Source organism: Olea europaea, unplaced genomic scaffold (genome assembly GCF_002742605.1).
Source record: "Olea europaea var. sylvestris unplaced genomic scaffold, O_europaea_v1 scaffold1286, whole genome shotgun sequence".
NCBI lineage: Eukaryota > Viridiplantae > Streptophyta > Magnoliopsida > Lamiales > Oleaceae > Olea > Olea europaea.
In genome coordinates this window covers 70,611-89,264 of record NW_019230316.1, presented here as the reverse complement: position 1 = coordinate 89,264, position 18,654 = coordinate 70,611, and the positions used below count along the sequence as shown (strand labels likewise).

The following is an 18,654-nucleotide window of genomic DNA, read 5'->3' as shown; positions in this document are numbered from 1 at the left end:
CCCCCCCCCCCCGGGGGGGGGGGGGGGGGGGGTTATTAGAAAATGAAGCTCAAGCCCAGGCCCAAGCCCATCTAGATGACAAGTTGGGCCAGAAATTTTTGGAAGCAAGAGAAGGGAAGGTTCTCGAAGGTAGAAGAGAGGGCTGAGGAATATAGATTAGTTGGCATTCTGTTATGTTTAGCTGAATTAATTTTTGCAGAGATATTTTTCTTGTATGGCAAGTTGTATAGATTTAGTTAGGCAATATTCTCTTGTATTTTATATAAGTTGGGGCATTGTACAGAGAAAAACACACGAGAATAAATCCAATCACAAAATTCTCTCAACTCTGTCTTGAAAGCTTTCCTGTTTGTTCATCCCTTTATCTTTTTTTCACAACTTTTCTTTTAGTGCTGAGAATGTCAAATTATCATTTTCAATTTGAGCTGCCGATGAACTAATGATGCATTTGTAGACCTGACTCTGCTCTATTAAAACAGGAAACCATCTAAACCACGACGAAAGAGAAGCCAAGCTCCGGAATGTTTAGATTTTTCTTTTTTTATAAGCTGGATAGAATGAGCTTCTTGGTTCTGAAGTGCATTATTCTGCAGGGTGGTGAATTCAGATACTGCCAAAAGTGTTTACATTATAAGCCTCCCCGAGCTCACCATTGTTGTACATGTAATAGATGCGTTTTGCGAATGGTATGCCTTGTCCATATTATTGTTCATGTTTTTTTCCGATCTCCTGGATAATGTATTAAAGTGTTGCCTCTTTATGCAAGGATCACCATTGCATGTGGTTGAATAATTGTGTGGGCCATGCCAATTACAAGGCCTTCTTCGCGTTCATATTTCATGCAATCGTCGCATGTATATACTCTCTGGCAAGTTTTTCCCCTTCGCTTGATCATTTGTCGTTAACCAAGTTAAAATGGCCAAACACATTTTACTATCTTGTACCTTCTGCTATCTCAGGTTTTGCTTCTCGGTAGTCAATTTGCTTCTGAAAACTATCCTGAAGGCTTTTAAGAATCGTGTATGTAATTAATTCTTTGTAAAAAAATTTCGTTTTGAATTAGATTTTCTTGTGATGTTTGCTCACTAAAATTTCATGTCCAGATCATTTCAGGGTTATTTTTGATCCCTGTAAGTTTGGTATTGAGTATTTTCCTTGGTTGGCATATCCATCTTATGTTACAGAACAAGACTACAATCGAGGTTTGTGAATAGTGAGATTGACTTTACCATCTTTTAATTGATGGCCAAATAAATTCTTATTATCTTGATTCTTTTCCCGATTGACAGTACTGCGAAGGTGTGAGAGCTATGCCTCTTGCAGAAGGTTGCCATCTTTATACAAATCCATATGATATCGGTGCACATGAGAACGTGACGTCAGTAAGATATTTCTTTTGTTTTTTGAATAATGGAAGAGTAATCGCCTATGAACCTAACCAAGTCTTATTTCTTGTGCATTTATATTTGTTTGCTCGAATACTGTTACAGATTCTAGGTCCAAATTACCTTTGCTGGGTTAGCCCCACTTCAGGAAATGTTAGTTCTGGACTTCGCTTTAGTACAAAGTATCATAAAGCGAACGAGAACTAAACGACCCCATAATAAACCGAGGAAATACACGAAAATGGCTCTTCCACTGTAGCAAAATTTGACATTGGCCTTTGATCCATTAAATGAATTTAAAAAAAAAACAAATTAAGTTAAAAAAAAAACTTCACAGTAAAATGCGATTTTACCCTTCAAACTGTTTGAAAAATTCTGTCTAATCGACCGACTGACGAACAGTCGCCAAAAATTTGACCGATCAACCAATGGCAACTACACCAACGTCGCAGTCAACGACCATCATCTACACCGGAAATAAAATAACCGATTAGTTTTCATGATGACTTTTTGTTTCAGTAGAAAATTTATTGAATAAGTAAATTTAGCATTTTCCTTACATTATTCGGTTTAATTAGATCCATGGGCATGAGTAGTTAGATTGTAAGCATGCTGTGATTGTGAAAAATGTGGATTTTTTGCAATTTTTGGAACTCTGTCACCGACAATGGCGATTTCCGACTAACCGACTGTTAACAGTTGGGCCGACTGTAAACAGTCGACCCATGACTTGTCTGGGCCGACTGTTAACAGTCTGCTTTATTTTGTAAAAAATATATATATTTAATTTTTATTTTTTTTATAATTTTTGTAATTAATTAAATTTTTTATTTGATTAAATAATAATTATGTTATTTATTTATTTAATTTTTATTACTGTCAATATAATATAATAATTGAAATATTGTAAAATTAACAATGTTGATCCTTTTTTTTTATGAAATTATCTTTAATTTATTTTTTCAAATTTATTTAAATAATATGAATAATCTTTACATTTTAAAAAAAGGTAAAGTAATTATTTATTTAATTTTTATATTTATCTTTTATATAATTTAATAATTGAAATATTCTAAAATTAACAATTTTGTGTTGTTCCTTATTTTTTTTGTTTTTATGAAATAATCTTTAAATAATTTTTTCAAATTTATTTAAATAATATAAATAGTCTTTACATTTTTTGAAAATGTAAAGTAATTATTTATTTAATTTTTATATTTGTCTTTTATATAATTTAATAATTGAAATATTCTAAAATTAACAATTTTGTGTTGTTCCTTTTTTTTAATGAAATAATCTTTAATTTATTTTTTCAAATTTATTTAAATAATATAAATAGTCTTTACATTTTTTGAAAATGTAAAGTAATTATTTATTTAATTTTTATATTTGTCTTTTATATAATTTAATAATTGAAATATTCTAAAATTAACAATTTTGTGTTGTTCCTTTTTCTTTTATGAAATAATCTTTAATTTATTTTTTCAAATTTATTTAAATAATATAAATAGTCTTTACATTTTTCGAAAATGTATATAATTTGAAATTTTTTGTTTGTAAATATATTTTTCAAATAATAATTATTTTATTTAATTATTTAATTTTTATAATTTCCTTTTTTATATAATTTAATAATTGAATACATAATATTGTTCGAAATTAACAATTTGTTTTGTTCCTTTTATTGTTCTTTTATGAAAATCTTTGATTTTTTTTCAATTTATTTAAATAATATTTATATTCTTTAATTTTTTTGACAATACATTTAATTTGATTTGTTATTTTTTGTATATATATTTTTCAAATGTAAATATTTGTGATTGTATGGTAGTTAGAGTTCGGTTCTCTTGATTTTATGAGATTATGCTTTCTTTTGTTATCTCTTGTTCAATGCTATAACATTTCAATTTTTGTAGGATGGAGTATCATTTAGATGCAGAGTTGAGACGGATAGCGGGGAAAGCTACTTGAAACAGTAGCTTTGAAAGTTTTACTGCTGTGTTGGAGCTGCTCGATGATCAGCACGGAGATATGCTACGACAGTCCTTCTTGTGGCCACTGTACCAGTTGCGAGAGGTGCAGTACTCAGGACAGATCATTGATGCATTTCTATGTCGGCTTCTGAGGCCAGTCGACGGTGATTCCCTCCAGTTCGACCTCGGGGGCAAGGTCGTCAGTTTCTCGATGTTTGAGTTTACATTGATCATTGGACTGAGAATTATGGGCGACGATGCAGCCATGGAGAGAAGCAATAGGCTGTACGAGACATACTTCTAGGGACATGGGTCGGTGCTTCTACCCGACTTGATGGTCGCGATCAAGGAGTGCAACCATATGCTAGATAGATTGAAGTTTGGGCTGGTCTACATCCTCGAGAGTGTGATGAGGTGTCATCACAAGAAGATTGCCATCGACATTTTTCATTTGCAAGTTGTTGACGACATCGATGCGTTCAACAACTATCCATAGGGTCGGAGATGCTACAAAGACACGTACATGTGTTCATCAGATCGCACTCGAGGCCCAGAGGGTCGATGCGTAAATACGATACATATGGATTGCCCTTAGCGGTGCAGGTAAATGTTTAATATAATCAAAGTTAAAGTTTTAGTGTATTACATTGATGCTTAATAAGTGTATGTGCTACAAATTTGGGTGTATGAGACAATTCCTGTACTGAGGGCCCGCTTTGCGCAGCGAGGGGAGACACGCTACCCTCGGATGCATCATTGGAGATCATCGCCAGCGGAGAGATGTCCCACTGGGAAGCAGTTATCGGCCCTCCTCGACAATCCTCAGGGAAGTATTATGCATTTGTGATTTATATTATACGTAGTTTAAAATTTTGTTTATATGATCGTTAAATAGTTGAAATGTCAATATGTCAGCTTGAAGTCATACCTGAGTTGACGCCGTCGATGGAAAAGGAGGCTCGGGGTCTTGTGCGGGATTTAGGCGTTCCGCACACCCTAGACGAGGAGATGTCTGATCCGAGCTTGGACCGAGATTGGGTATGTGAATAAAATATAATTTATTGAATATCGTCAACGTATAAATTTATTGAATAATTTTTAATTTTATTTATGTAGGAGGGCGGTTCAGCTGATCGATGATCACCTTCGCCGAGGGCATCGTCGCCACCATTGGCATCACCTCCGCCAAGAGTATCGTCCCCGCCATTGGCATCACCTCCGTCGAGGGCATCATCGCCGCTAGTGGCATCACCTCCGCCGGGGCCATCGTTGCCGCCATTGGCATCACCTCCGTCCAGACATCTCCCCCGTGTATCTCCAGGGCACAGTGATGATTTGTATGCCCATTTGACTGGATTTATAGCGGAGGAGGTCGGCGCGCTACGACGAGATTTGACGGAGAGGGTCGATGATCTAGGACGAGAGTTGATGGGGAGGGTCGACGATCTGGCAGGGAGGGTCGACGATCTGGCAGGGAAGGTCGACGATCTGACAAGAAGGGTAAGAGACATGCTGTTGACGAGACGTAGCAGGTGGTCGGCAAGAGGTTGAGAGTGCCGTCACAGTATGTTGTTTCCCCCTTCACGGCTGAGGCCAAGAGGAGGACGTTCATCGATGAGACGTAGCCGAACTTATTCAGAGAGGTGGACAATGTCAAGTGGAAAGCGTTCGAGACAGAGTGGAGGAGAATTATCCCTGGGTAAGTATTGTATGATTTTAATAAAGCACTGTACGCTAACTCGTCTACGCTTATTTTAACATTTCCCTATTTTTTACAGAGTTAGCCGCACGATAGGTCAAAGGACGGTCTCGGACCCTTCCAAGTGATTCCACGATATCACCACTGCGGGAGCTTGTCTCGCTGACGATGTAAGTGAACTATTCATTTCGTGTTTTTTATGTATATGTGACATTGTGTTTATTAAATGAATAACTCATACTTTTTTTGTGTTTCCCGCTGCAGCACATCGACCTGGCCATGGACTTGCTACGAGATCGAGCTCAAAGACATCCAAAATCATTTGATGTACATGGTCGAGTCATACTAAACACCGAGTTCCTGCGTGCCATTACCATAGAGTATCAGTCGCTCGAATTTACGGGTAACGAGTACACGGTGCCAGAATATATGCTCGAGTGGGTGATAGGACTGTCACCGAGTATCGGGGGAAAATCATGGGAGGGTTTTACACATATGTACTATGTTACACTGGAGATCGTATTTGTTGACTCGACTATATATGTGTACGACCCAGATCATTCATATTTGACACAAGGCCAGTTGAAGCAAAACCTAGAGTCCGTGGCTGTAATTGTTCCTATGATGGCCAAACGAGTGGGGATAAATGTACATGACAGATTGCGGATCGTTCGAAACATGACGACAGTGCGACAATCCGTAAGGTAAGTGTTTGAACTTTATTATTTTCATATTTCAGATTTAGTTTTTATTTACACAGTACTGAACTGATTCATTCTTGTTCAATTGCAGCAGCGACTGCGGCATATTTGCCATTAAGTACGTTGAATTTTTAGATATAGGATATATGGTTGATGAAATCAACCAGTCGTGGATACAGAACTGGAAAAAGAAGTTAGCATGTGATTTGTTCGAATTTAATGCTGACCCGTAAATTTCATTTATATATATGTAACATTTCAATTGTAAATTTAATTATTTTTGTAATTATGAAATAATTGTAAATTTGTGTTCAATGTATATAACATTCAAATTGGAAATTTAATTTTTTTTTGTTATTTTACACGTATGCCGAGTATGGAACTATTTTTTTCATATGAATCATTATAAATACCATTTATCAAGAATAAATATTGAATATAGAAGATTTATAAAGAACAAATATTGAACAGTGTAAGGTAAAAGGAAATATTATTCATTTCACGTACCTGTCTAGTCATCATTTAGGGGAATTTCATTGGTACAAAATTGTCAAGTATGCCCTACGGCTCTGCACCGGCCACACTTACGCGGTCGAGGAAACTCTCCGGTAGATGGTATTCTAGACGTACTTGGACGTCCAGGATCACGCGGTTCAACTGCTGGTGGTAGCAAATTATGAAATGGGAGAATGTGCTCGGGAACTTCCCACTCGGCTTCATTCGGTAGAAGAAATATAGTCTCGGTATATGCTGTTCTCCAAGACTCAGTCGTATAATACAAAGAGCATAACGTTCTCGCAGCAAAGACTCGATACATGCCCATCGCAACTGCATGCTCACATGGAAAACTCTCCAACTGAAATCTCGTACAAGTGCATGTGTTATCAGTCAAATCCACCATATATGTCGTATTAACGGAGAAGCGAAACTCATCTAGTGCTTCCACATTCAACTTCCTCGCAACCTCTGTCGCCTTAAATAGTTTCTCCTCTTGAGTTGGGGCCAACACGCTAGTACAACTCTGTGATGCCGCACGTCGATCATGAAACCACTGTTGTAGCTTGTTACAAATGTTCTCAATCAATGCGAGAATTGGTGACTCTCGATCCTTCTTAAACAATGCATTGAGAGACTCCGCGTTATTCGACTTCATCATGTTGTATCGACGTCCTGGAAAGTATGACCGCGCCCAATGGTCGATCCCCATCTTCATCAGATACTCCAACGCTGGTAATGATTTACTTCCTATCTCGAGCATGAACTTATTACACTCTTCAGCACTGTAAGCTTCGGCTGCTCTCCTGAACAATGAAACGATGCATGTGCCCCGATACTTAATCTTCAAATTACCTTATATATGGTACATGCAATACCCGTGATGTGCCCCGGGAAAAATTTCAGCGATACCATTTATTATAGACTGTCCCTGATCAGTTACAAAGGCAAGGTATTCGACTTTCCCGATCACTTTCCTCAATTTAGAAAAGAACCAACGCATGGACAGATCATTCTCGCTGTTGACTACGCCGAATGCAATAAGGTAAATTTAGATGTTGGCATCTTGACATGTAGCAATAATTAATTTGTCTTGATATTTAGCTTTCAGAGTTGTACCATCAACTAGAATTACGGATCACATTGTATTTCGAAAACCCCGAATACATTATCCGAGAGTCATGAAGAAATACTTAAAACAATTATCGCCCCCCGTCTTAATAAAAAATGCCGTGCCATGATTAGTTGTCCCCATGTTATGGCAATAGCTCTCTTCAACCGATCCCATTAAATCCTCCAACGCACTTTTTTGGCCTTCCACGCTTTCTGGTAGTTCATGACCACTCCGTACTCTCGACAGACATCATTAATGATGTCCGAAGATCTGTAGATCGTCCGTGGATCTTGATACTTGTGCATTATCTGTCGACCAATAAACCATACTCGAGCTTACCTGTGATCGTTTCGAAAAATTTCCACTTCGCAAATATGTTCCCGTGAATACTTGCGAATTACAAAGCATTCATTCGTGTCCATCTTAGTTGCTCTCAAGCGCCAATTGCAACTGTCTTCTACGCAAGCAACTGTCAACAATGACTTGTTTGATTTCTTTACCTTGAACTCAAAATTATATTTTAATGCCAGCCGGTGCACAGCTTCCTGCAAATCTTTCTTAGTTTCAAACAGTTGCTTGACCTGCAAGTCCTCATCATCGGGAGCCACACGGGAAGAATTGGAGGACGGTCCACTTGTTCCAACCTGTGAGCTCCCACCCGGCTCGTGTCTTTGTCGGGATAAAGCAATCAAATTTTCATTTGTAAACTCGTTTATATTCTCATTGTCTTCAACTGTCAACGGAATTCTGTGCGTAACAGCGACATCACGATCAGAAGCAACTGTTTCAGGAATACCCACATCATCCGCAGGAACTATCTCCACTGTCTCCCAAAAACTTCGATCATTGTTATCCGCCCTATCTGAATATTCGCGTTCACCTTCGATAACATCCTTCGTAATTAACGTCACACCAAGAACAGTCGGAGTCCGATACATTTTATTCAATTCTAATAGATAATTCAATTAAGCATCATTAGTAACGAATACAGGTGGCATCGGAATGGATGAATCCCCATAACCGTTGAATAAATATCTCAATTGCATATCGTATTGAGATTGATCGACACTCATTTTATTTTGCAAATCGTGGTACATTTCTAAGTATGGTGTACTCTCTGTTATGGGAATTGCAATACAACCACGTATGTCACTCGTCCATCTCCATTCCCACCGATTATTTTCATTCAATTCGAAATCACCAAAATAACATATGGGGATTATCATATCTGCATGAGGAAATGATTTTAATCAACTTCATTTATTAATTATAAGAAAAAATCAGTGCCAACAAAAATCAGCGCAGAGTTGGTTAATTGGCTATTTAACAGCCGACTGTTTGGCTGTTAACAACCAAAATAGCCAAATTGTTGGCTGTTAACAGCCAAAACAGCCAGTTTGGCTGTTTTTGCGCAGGAGAATACGGTTCTAAAGTTATACTTCTGTTCATTTTTTTTATAGGTAAGATCTGTTAAAAAAATTTATGCTAACTACTATATCGACATAAAATTTCTCTATTCAAACGTATACTAATTTACTGAAAACGAAATTAAACATGCGTAAATGTACTTACCGATTTGAAGTAATTGATATGAAAAAAATTTTCGGCTTCAATATTTTAAAGTTTTTCTAGATTTTGAGGTTCAAGCAAATGAAAAGATGAGAGTTTTTCCTGTGTTGGAAGTTCGTTTGAAGTTTTTATAAGTGGGGAAGTGTTTGATTTTCAATTATTAACTAAAAGGGTAGTATAGTCCTTTCAACAATATATTGTTTTGTAATTGTACAAAACATTTAAGGGCATCTTTGTCTTTTACCATGCAAGAGGCCAATGTCATAATATTCATGATTTTGGAAGTCAAAGTGGAATTTAGGTCCTTTGATTGGGTCAAATTTAGAAGTACCCCTAATAAACCTCGTTTTTCTTGTGTGGAACCATACTCCCCGACGACAAATGGATGTTTAGTCTTCGAATGAGTTGATTAATCTGCTATTTCTGAAGCCTTCGAGGCTAGACAGGTTACTTCAGTGAAATTTGTGTTTGTAAAGGTTATGCATAGGCATACTGTATAAAATGGAAATAGTGCTCTAGTTAACTCTTACAGTCTGTAGTAGAAAGTGAAATTGTTGTAAGTCGTGACTTTTTTAAACTGTAAATTTTATGAATTTTCTAAGATATATACTGTTTTTCTTTGTATTGGATTGGTCATGCAGGGTATAATTCACCACATTGACTGCCTATTCTTTATCTATTTCAATAAACAACATTATTTCAATAAATAGTGATCGATTGTTACATATTCTAGGTCCAAATTCCTTCTCTTGGTCTTCTTATTACTTTTCTTTAGGTATTGGTATGAAAATGTAGGACTCATAACAGTAGCTGACATAATTTTTGTATTCAGATTGTTACAATATAATAAACAAATTAGTTGTCGCAAATATAGGGAAATTAAATTATGGAATCGTGTAATTTTCTTTTACTATTTTCATCATTTTATTACAATTATCTAATGTTGACACTTTTTTTTTTTTTTTTTATCACTTGTTTAGTATAATGTATTCTACCTTATCAAGTAAATAATAATAATAATAATATTTTAGAATTTTGAAGGCTATAGTATCAAGAAATAAATATCTCAAGAACTAGAATAAATTGTATTGAACACAAAAAGCATGCTACACTAACAGGGTGAAAATCCAGGGTTTGGAATCAGATAACACGTGTCATTTGGTTATTGGATAATTTAAAAAAAAAAAAAAGGTGCTGATACGTGCACCTGTTTCCAAAGCTCGGTTTTAATCCCTGGCAGAGCAGTTTTTTCTTGAACACATTGTTGGCAAAATATGCGTGCCATATTTTTATGGATTTTATATATTGGCTTATTTAATATTATTGTTGATTTTTAACTATCTAACTTTGAGAATTTAATCGTGAAACCATAAGAAAAAGTGTATGGGTTTTGCTAGTAGTTAGTATTGACTGGATGGTAAGTAAATCGACCAGAACCTTTAAATTGCAATTTTTATAATTTTCCTTATATATCAAGATACGTGTTCTTGTTATATAAATACAGCTCTTGTAGAATAAATTCTATATCATCCTAGCTTTTGGTATATTTTTATACTAATTCTCTTACCGTTTTTATTGATAATTATTAGGTAAGAATTGATTCCTATTTTGATAGTTGAGGACCTATACGTAATGCAACGAGTCAAGAAAGGAATTAAACTTCGAAAAAATTATTATCACTGTCCGCGTTCAACTACATAGAGCAGCCGCCAATGTCGTCAAGGAACCAATGGACATGAATCTTCATTGATAAATTTCAAAGCCAACGTTTTCTTCTAGCCTCTCGCAAAATTCAAAAACAAATTTGTGCTTAATATATAATCTCATCTTTTGATCGAGCTACTTGGCTTGAAGTTAAGAACGTGGTTCTTAATTCAAGTGGTGATTGTAGTCTGAGTACAATAGAAAGTATAATAAATTCTAGATCGATGAATTTGATTCCACTTTATCAATAAATTAATATTAGAAAAAACAAAATGGAGTTGTTTTTAGTTCTTTTGATTTTTTATTTTTGGTATATTGTGCGAAATTACAAAAATTAGTGTGGCATGGGAGCCCATGGATTTTTCACTTCGAAGTTTGCTATACTATATTTGATGTTCATGTTCTACATTGTTAATTTAATTTTCATTCATTTAAATTGTAGTGGCAAACACAACAACAGCCTGCATGTACAAGTGAGAATCGTTACAAACTGATTATAGAATGTTCTTATTACTGTTTGTCCAGAGTTTTAGAAGTGGAATTAAATTAATTTTTAATTTGTCTAGATAGATCTTTTAAAATTAAACCCCAAGCATTATACGTTGTGCAATTATTTCAAAATGCTTCAATTAAATTTGTTTAGTATGATGTTTCAAAATGCTTCAATTAACTTTGTTTAGTATGGAATTTTAAATTAAAAAAAATAAATCTTATAATGAAAATTCTTGAGTTCTCACCTTTGTAGGGAATTTCTCAAGGTCTTGTCGTTAAATTCTCCTGTTTAAACATAGGAATTTAGTTAAAGTTGAGTGACTAGATTGCAACAGAAGTAATTAAATGAACTAATTGAGATGTTAGTGAAAAATTGAGTGACCAAACACGTAATTTTCCCATATATTTTACTTTATTCTAGACAGGAAATGGTACAGTCGTATAGAGATTTTTTTGTAGGACGGTTTGAGAAATGGCGCTAGTTTTCTCACTCAACTGTAATTTCTCCCATAAACCCTTTTCTCCCACAAACCCTAATTTCAAATTGAACTCCTCCAAATTCTCATTAATATCTAAGCGCCATCAATATTTTCTCTCCTCTTCCAACAGTGTAATTTGATTTCTATATTTTTTTTTCTAGAAGTAGAACACTTAAATTTTTCTCTCTTTAATTATGAATGTGAACATAATTTTGACTATTATTAATTTGTGCTGGTCTCTTCTTTTTGTAGAAATGTCAGTGTCGAAGGCGTTTCCGTGTTGTTAATGAGTTGGAAAAAGATTCAGGTCAGAACGGTGTGTGTGTGTGTGTGTGTGTGGATTGAGGAATTTCATAATTGTGTGTACGCTGTTTATTTTGATGCTCGTAATTGAATTAAATTTGTAAAAGAGAAAAAAATTGGGCTTGTGATTTCAGATGATGAAGTGAATAATTTAGGAGTCAATGCTGCATTGTCTATGCTGAAGTTCTACAAAAGTGAGTTGTTCTTCCATCATTATTAGTATTGATTTCCTTGAATTAATTAATTTCTACCAGTTCTTAATTTTGGCTGTAAATGAGAGAGATTCACCGTGTATTAATATGTGTTTTCTGCATCCAAATTGGCTCCAGTTAATTCTATATATTTTTTAATTATGATACAAATTATTCTGAAAATTGTGTAGTATTTGGAGTGTAAATTTTTATACTGGCTATGTATTACAGGGGAAATCTCGCCATTGTTGCCAAATAGTTGTCGGTTTGTCCCAACATGTAGTGAGTATTCGATGATTGCTTACAAGAAGTATGGAGTTGCGAAGGGAACCATATTGACTACTTGGCGTCTTTGTCGTTGCAATCCTCTTGGTAATACTGCTGTGTTGTTTTTTTCTCTCCTAAATCTTTCACAACCATATAAACTTCAACTTTCATAAATTTCTGAAATACAGTGTTTGTAGCCTGTTGATTCTATTCCTTTTATGATAAGCTAACAAATTAGAAAATGTCATCGTTAATACTTTCTGAAAATTATGAAGCCCTTATCTTTCATTTTATCATCTTCTTTCGTTTATTGAGTGATAGTGGCTTGAAATGTGTCATGAATACCGTGTTCTTTCAATTAAAAGAAAAAGCAATGCCAGTGTGAATTTGAAATGACAGGTGGATCTGGTTTTGATCCCCCAAGATGGTTTAATGAGCCAAGTCCTCCGGAGTAGTGAATTCATTTCGATTGTTGATGGCACAGCACAAGGTACTTCATTTTAGTAATCTTGAGTGAGTTTAGGTGTAGTATGCTTATATTTTGATCTCTTGTGAAACTTTGAAAATGGAGAGCAGAAATTATAAAATATATATTGCATAACTATTTTCCATTGTTTGACTACTGCTAGAAAGCAAGGGAGAAATGAAATACCTGTTGAAAAGCTAAGGTTTACTAATACAATCTACTTTGCAGTTCATTTGCCCTCTTTCTACTTGTGTTTCATAACTAGGAAATCAAATTTTGTATATAGTTCTTGGAAAAAATTGATTATTGTTTCTTTGGGTCCTTACAAAATTCTAGGGTAAAAAGTTGTAACTAGTTCAATTCCACTGTCAACTGAAGTGGATTTGAACCTGTGAATGTACTAGAAACCTTTGGGTGACTCTGCATCATGAGGAAAGGAGACACAAATGAACTTGAAAAACTTAACGTGAATCTATAAATTAAAATATATAAGGAACCTGTTTACCATAGTCCATAGATGCTGCTGCTTCTAATATCAATATGCAGACAACTCCATTTTATTCGAGGGAACAGTAAAAAGTTTCAAAATATCATGGAGACTGTACCACTCATGGAGTGAAGAATTTTGAATTATTTATGAACTACAAAAGTTAGGCACGTATGCCAAAAAAATATAAAAGGAATACTAGACAAGATTGTATATTTTTTGCTATATATTATATTTTACTAAATTAATAAGGATAATATTGTCAATTAAAAATTTCAATAATACTAGCTTCTCTTTGCTGAATATAGAGATTTTCTACAGAAGCTCAAAAATGCTGTTCGCTCTTTGACTTTAACCAAACATCCAAGTGCTTTTGGACTTAAAAGAGCCCTCCCAAACAAACACTAAGGGTCCGCTTGATTGCAAAGATGAAATTTGGATGAAAAGAAAACGAATTCTAGGGAATTGAATCGCTTAAAAATTGTTTTATTGGGAATTGTCGATTATTGTGTTTGATTAGTATAATTTTTCACGTGGATAATATTGAAATAAAAGTGTTTTTTTGGTGTTCGTTTGGCTTTGTTTTACATGAAAATAGTTAACTAAAGGGATTGAATTTACTGGTATTAGGGATAGAATTTGTTTCCATTGCAAAAAAAAAAAAAAAAGGAGGCAAGAATATCACCTATCTTTTGGTGTTCGTTTTGATTTATTTTACATGAAAATTTTCAATTAAAGGAAAATATTTTTTTACAATTAGGGATAGAATTTGTTTTTATTGCAAAAAATAATAATAATAAAAATAAAAATAGAAAATTGCCCAATAGCCTAGAAAACCAAGAAAATGTCTCCGTGGCAAGCAAACCAAGAAAACAAGTTCCATGGAAAAAAATTACCATCAAACATGGCAAAAGTGGGAAAGTGGAATTCATTTTCCATTTTCCATGGAATTTGTTGCCAATGAAACATGGCCTTAAGGACAAGGATTAACATTCCTTAAGGAATTTTGATTTGTTTCGAAAAAACCCAAATTACTAGTTCATTTATTTTTAATTTTTTAAAAATCCTATTTTCATTTTGTCTTCTGTATGCTAATGGAGAGCTTCATAACCACGTCTTGCTCTAACTAGTATTTTGGTCCAATAACTCTATATTATTGTGATAATGGGATTCGTGAAAAGAAATCTCGCTACAATGGAAATTGGCTTCTCTAACAATGTTCAGGACTTGATGCAGGCATTTTGTATTCAAACTACCAGATTTTAGTTCTTAGTTAAATATGCATTCTGTGTTGCCATGTTGGTAATCTTCAACCAGTCTGTTGTCTGCAGCAACTCGTGCACTCTTTGAACTCTTCCAATTTGAATTCTAATGCTTCTGTGGCTTCTGGCGCGTTATCTATGTTCTGAGGTCAATTCCCTTTACATTTTGGTTCTCTTCCTGTGAACTACTAGGATGATCATTGCAGCAAACTGTAGAAAATTTAGGTCTTTGGAAAAAAAATAATAAAAAGAGAATCTAGTAATGGTATGTCTATCTAATGATGTGGATTGCATCTATATTTAATCCAGGAAAGAGGGTTCAGCTTTTAGCAATAGCTTGATTGCATTGACAGGCTCATGGTTTTGTTGATTTTCTGAAGTCGTACCTCTGATAAACTGCTGCCATGTGTTGGCTAAACATTGTCCGAAATTGTAGTTTTAGAAATGGAGAAGTTTTCCTCGAAGGAGACAGCATCGAGTAGAGAAATGTTACTTTGTTAATCAGAAGAGAAACAAGGATGATTCAGATATTAGGATCTAGCAGACTTTATGACTTAATTACTCAGTTGAGCATTTTGTTCCATGGAATAAAGTCTGCATGAGATTATTGTCTCAGATTATTTTAGGATCATGGTGTTTCTTTCACTAGTAGTAATTCTTGGTTTTAATTCTCTGTTCTTCTTGAAATCCCATTAACATCTTTTTTCCTTGGTTTATTTTGTTACATGGGTACATGCGAGTGCTGTAATTGAGTATAAATAGTTGAAAATTTGTACTTTAAACAAAAATTGTTACAATGCAACAAAAGACATGTAAATCTCGTATGGATTCTTAAAATTTGTTGTAACAGAATATGAACATAAGACTTGAGAATATTAAAGTAAACGATAACATATGACAAAAGATTTATTTTTCAGCCACAACCCAAATTGTCATATTGCCATGGGTTGAAGTACAAGAACCCAGTTTCGACCTCATTGATACTGCCTGATTTAGCAATAGCAGCAGAATGTTGTGCATATTTGCCATTTAGCGGTATAGTCCCAACTCACCCCAAGGTGTGGGAGAAGTTTCATTTGTTAAAGCAAACCATTTCGGTGTAAACTGATCGCCCTTGGCTTCTCGGGTTCTCTTTTCGTCTCTTTGCTGCTCCTGTAGCCTGGAAAAGTGTTGAACAAGGAACAAATGTCGAAATTATGGCATGTAATGTATGGTTGTTATATATGTATAGACACATGGGGAGGGCGCTAGAGCGAGAAAGCACTGGGAAGAAAGTTTACATCATCGTTGTAAGAATGTGATACGCTCCAATTATTTCAGGGCAGGCAGGTGATACAGGAAAGTTTAATTGGAAAATACATCAGTAGAAAGTTTATTTCTTCTAAAATAGTTCTACTGCTGGTCAGAACCAGAAACAAATAACAAAGTGCAGCTAATGTACAAATTGCAGACATAAAAGCCCACTAAGGAAACAAAATAACTTAGAATGAATGCATACGTTACACAGTGCAACCCCACTCGATGTAAATGCTAAAGCAAGTTTAAGTTCTATGAAGCAGAGAGAAATATTTCTTAATTACACCTCCCCCATTATGCTAAGTAAGAATTTACTGCAAAATGATTAACTGATCCTCAATAACATGCAATTTAAGGCCCCTTTATTTCTCATTCTTTGGCCAAAAAAATGAAAAATATGATCGTTATCCATCAAATCAGATCATCATATTTGACTTTCTTTCTTTTGTGTGGGTCTCGTAACGATTATATTTTTCGTTCTTATTATTATAAGAATGAGAATCAAATGGGGCTCAATCAGTCACACAATGGGAAAAAGAAATAGGCAAGGGACACAGTATAATTGAAGCTAACCTCTTTCAATTCAGTGCCTGGCATTGGTTCCCCTTCTAAGTCACAATGTTGATAGCTCATAAACTCGTTCCACTTCCCGGTCATCAAAATTTTGGGTTCTTCGTGAGCATTATATACGTATCCATCCACTTCAAGCGGCCAGCACTGGACAAACGGATGCATATAGTCATATAGATATAATCAGCAAACTTAAATTGCAAATAAAGCTAAAATGTCAATCATTAACAACTATTACATTTTTAATGAAGCCCAAACTGGGGCAGAGTAAGTTGCATATTTTAACATATCTTCTTACATACTATTCCCTTCATCCCATAAAAATATATTTGCTTTTCGTTTTTATTTGTTTCAAATTATTAGTCACTTTTATTGTTGAGAAATACAGTTAATTTCTTAGCTTTCTAATATACCCCTATTTAATGTGCATTGTTATCAACAATATGAATTTTTCTATTTAAATAATTATTAAATGTAGGGATATATTAAAAAAAAAAAATACTATTTAGCTTCATTGGAGTTGTAAACGCAATCTAAGTGGTGCTAATGTGACATTAAATGATAAGTGAAATTAAATTACTCGTTTAATTTCATATTCATTTAACGCTACTTAAACTGGAGTTGCTATCCCAGTAAGGCTATGTAGCATTGCTCATTAAGAAAATATATGAAAATTCATATTTTTAACTATACTAGTTTTCCACCCGTGCATTGCACGGGCTATGTCATTTTTTAGGTAATATTATCGTTTCAAAATATCTATTCATTTCTCTCAATAAATCAACAAATTTGATTAATTGTTTAAAATGATAAATGGAAATATAATCTTCATATATGACACACATTCTGCATCATCATATATTATTATTAATCGATAATATAAATGAGTGTACTTAAGAGTTCAAGTTGAAGCAAAAAGAGTTCATATTTGTCGAAAATAATCGATACACATAAGATATATGAAAAAAGAACTACTGAAACATATATATAATATCTTTTGAACACACATGTTTGATGTACGTTTAACTATTTTCGATATTTATTTAGATGATTCGATATATATATGATATAGCTCTCGAAATGGGCATCAGGAGAATATAGAAGATTTATGCATTCGACTATCGTACAATCGTCAATGAATTTTTAAAGTTAGCTTGTTATCGAAATTCTTAATTTTTTTAATGATGTCTCTTTTGACATTTAAAAAAAATTAAAAGTTTATTAGGAAATTTTCTAAATGACGTCTAAAATTTTATTATATTATTTAAAAAATTTATCAATCGAGAGGAAAAAGTAACAATAAGAAAAATATTCCTAAAAATGATTGAATTTATTTTATATAAAAAAAAATTCAGATGTTAAAATAATCAAAATGAAAATTTAGTTGGCCTCAATTTTGTATTGTTATAATTGAAATGTATTTTTTGGAGATAGGATAAGTGCTCCCTTGATGCAATAGATTAAAAACTAAATTATTGGAGCTCATAATTTGTATATCAAACATTGTTTTAGTTTGAGTGGTTATTTTACATATAAATGACGTATTTGATGATAACTATATTCAATATAATTAAATCGTGTAATTAATCGATTTTTTTTATTGTTCGATATCCAATCGATTTAATGAAAAGTTTTTTATTTACGTGTAATATTATTTTATGGAATCGGCGATTGAAAATAAAAGAGAAAAAAATGAAAAAAATAATAATGGAGCCAAACACAAGTTGAGCCACAATATAATATTTTGTCGCTTAAATGAGGTTGAGATTTTTATTTAATCACCTAATTTTGATATATTTGAATTTAATCCTCTGGAATTTATATACATCTAAAATATTCAATATCGTCAAATAAATTAATCGACATCTTTTCGACTGAATATTACATTTTTTCAACAATGTGTTAAGTTTTATTTTGATTTATCGCAATTGCTTTTAGGAAATAAACAATATACATAATTCTAAGAAAATGATGTAAATTATATTGAGAAAATTGTCGCGAAAAAATAATAAATATTAATAAAATAATTAATTTTTTAAAGAAAAAAGACAAGTTATACGCATTTTTTAACACACACGTTTGATATATGTTTAATAATTTTCAATATTCATTTAGATCATTCAATGTGTTTATAATATAATTCTCGAAATGCACTTCGAGAGAATATAAAAGATCTATGGTAGATTTAAAAAAATAAACAA

The 18,654-nt window shown here is 33.7% G+C and overlaps 3 protein-coding genes across 8 annotated transcripts in view; all 3 read left to right on the top strand.

Moving 5' to 3' along the window:
* Window positions 1-3,662, top strand: part of LOC111374753 (probable protein S-acyltransferase 16) — a 25,416-nt gene extending 21,754 nt beyond the window's left edge. The window contains exons 2-8 of the mRNA XM_022997488.1: window positions 594-686; window positions 767-909; window positions 960-1,020; window positions 1,104-1,202; window positions 1,290-1,382; window positions 1,491-1,567; window positions 3,362-3,662. Of these exons, the coding sequence (XP_022853256.1) occupies window positions 594-686; window positions 767-909; window positions 960-1,020; window positions 1,104-1,202; window positions 1,290-1,382; window positions 1,491-1,567; window positions 3,362-3,662 (867 nt within the window). The remainder of the gene's footprint in view (window positions 1-593; window positions 687-766; window positions 910-959; window positions 1,021-1,103; window positions 1,203-1,289; window positions 1,383-1,490; window positions 1,568-3,361) is intronic.
* A 1,303-nt stretch (window positions 3,663-4,965) lies between these two features.
* On the top strand, window positions 4,966-6,014 carry LOC111374748. The gene is made up of 4 exons (XM_022997485.1): window positions 4,966-5,057; window positions 5,137-5,227; window positions 5,322-5,761; window positions 5,850-6,014. Exons 3-4 carry the CDS (start codon window positions 5,337-5,339, stop codon window positions 5,989-5,991), a joined length of 567 nt encoding a protein of 188 aa, XP_022853253.1. The 5' UTR covers window positions 4,966-5,057; window positions 5,137-5,227; window positions 5,322-5,336; the 3' UTR covers window positions 5,992-6,014.
* A 5,568-nt stretch (window positions 6,015-11,582) lies between these two features.
* LOC111374758 (UPF0161 protein At3g09310) lies at window positions 11,583-15,212 on the top strand. 6 transcript variants are annotated; one of them, XR_002699186.1, is made up of 7 exons: window positions 11,583-11,742; window positions 11,864-11,927; window positions 12,049-12,108; window positions 12,337-12,477; window positions 12,772-12,862; window positions 14,657-14,735; window positions 14,897-15,212. XR_002699186.1 is itself a non-coding variant. In XM_022997495.1 (6 exons), the coding sequence occupies exons 1-5, from the start codon at window positions 11,605-11,607 to the stop codon at window positions 12,825-12,827; spliced, it is 450 nt and encodes a 149-aa protein (XP_022853263.1). In that variant the 5' UTR covers window positions 11,583-11,604; the 3' UTR covers window positions 12,828-12,862; window positions 14,897-15,212. The 6 variants fall into 6 exon arrangements, 5 of the variants coding, with proteins under 5 accessions (XP_022853263.1, XP_022853260.1, XP_022853261.1 ...); XM_022997495.1 differs by lacking the exon at window positions 14,657-14,735 and having other exon boundaries at window positions 11,864-11,918; XM_022997492.1 differs by lacking the exon at window positions 14,657-14,735.
* Window positions 15,213-18,654: the final 3,442 nt, after the last annotated feature.

What these genes read in the sequence shown, in the direction of transcription:
- LOC111374758 (XM_022997492.1), top strand. Translation starts at nt 11,605, where the DNA reads ATGGCGCTAGTTTTCTCACTCAACTGTAATTTCTCCCATAAACCCTTT. An exon ending in AAAAGATTCAGGTCAGAACG is followed by an intron (nt 11,928 to 12,048) that starts GTGTGTGTGTGT and finishes TTGTGATTTCAG; the next exon opens with ATGATGAAGTGAATAATTTA. An exon ending in TTGTCGTTGCAATCCTCTTG is followed by an intron (nt 12,478 to 12,771) that starts GTAATACTGCTG and finishes TTGAAATGACAG; the next exon opens with GTGGATCTGGTTTTGATCCC.
- LOC111374748 (XM_022997485.1), top strand. Translation starts at nt 5,337, where the DNA reads ATGGACTTGCTACGAGATCGAGCTCAAAGACATCCAAAATCATTTGAT. An exon ending in ACAGTGCGACAATCCGTAAG is followed by an intron (nt 5,762 to 5,849) that starts GTAAGTGTTTGA and finishes GTTCAATTGCAG; the next exon opens with CAGCGACTGCGGCATATTTG.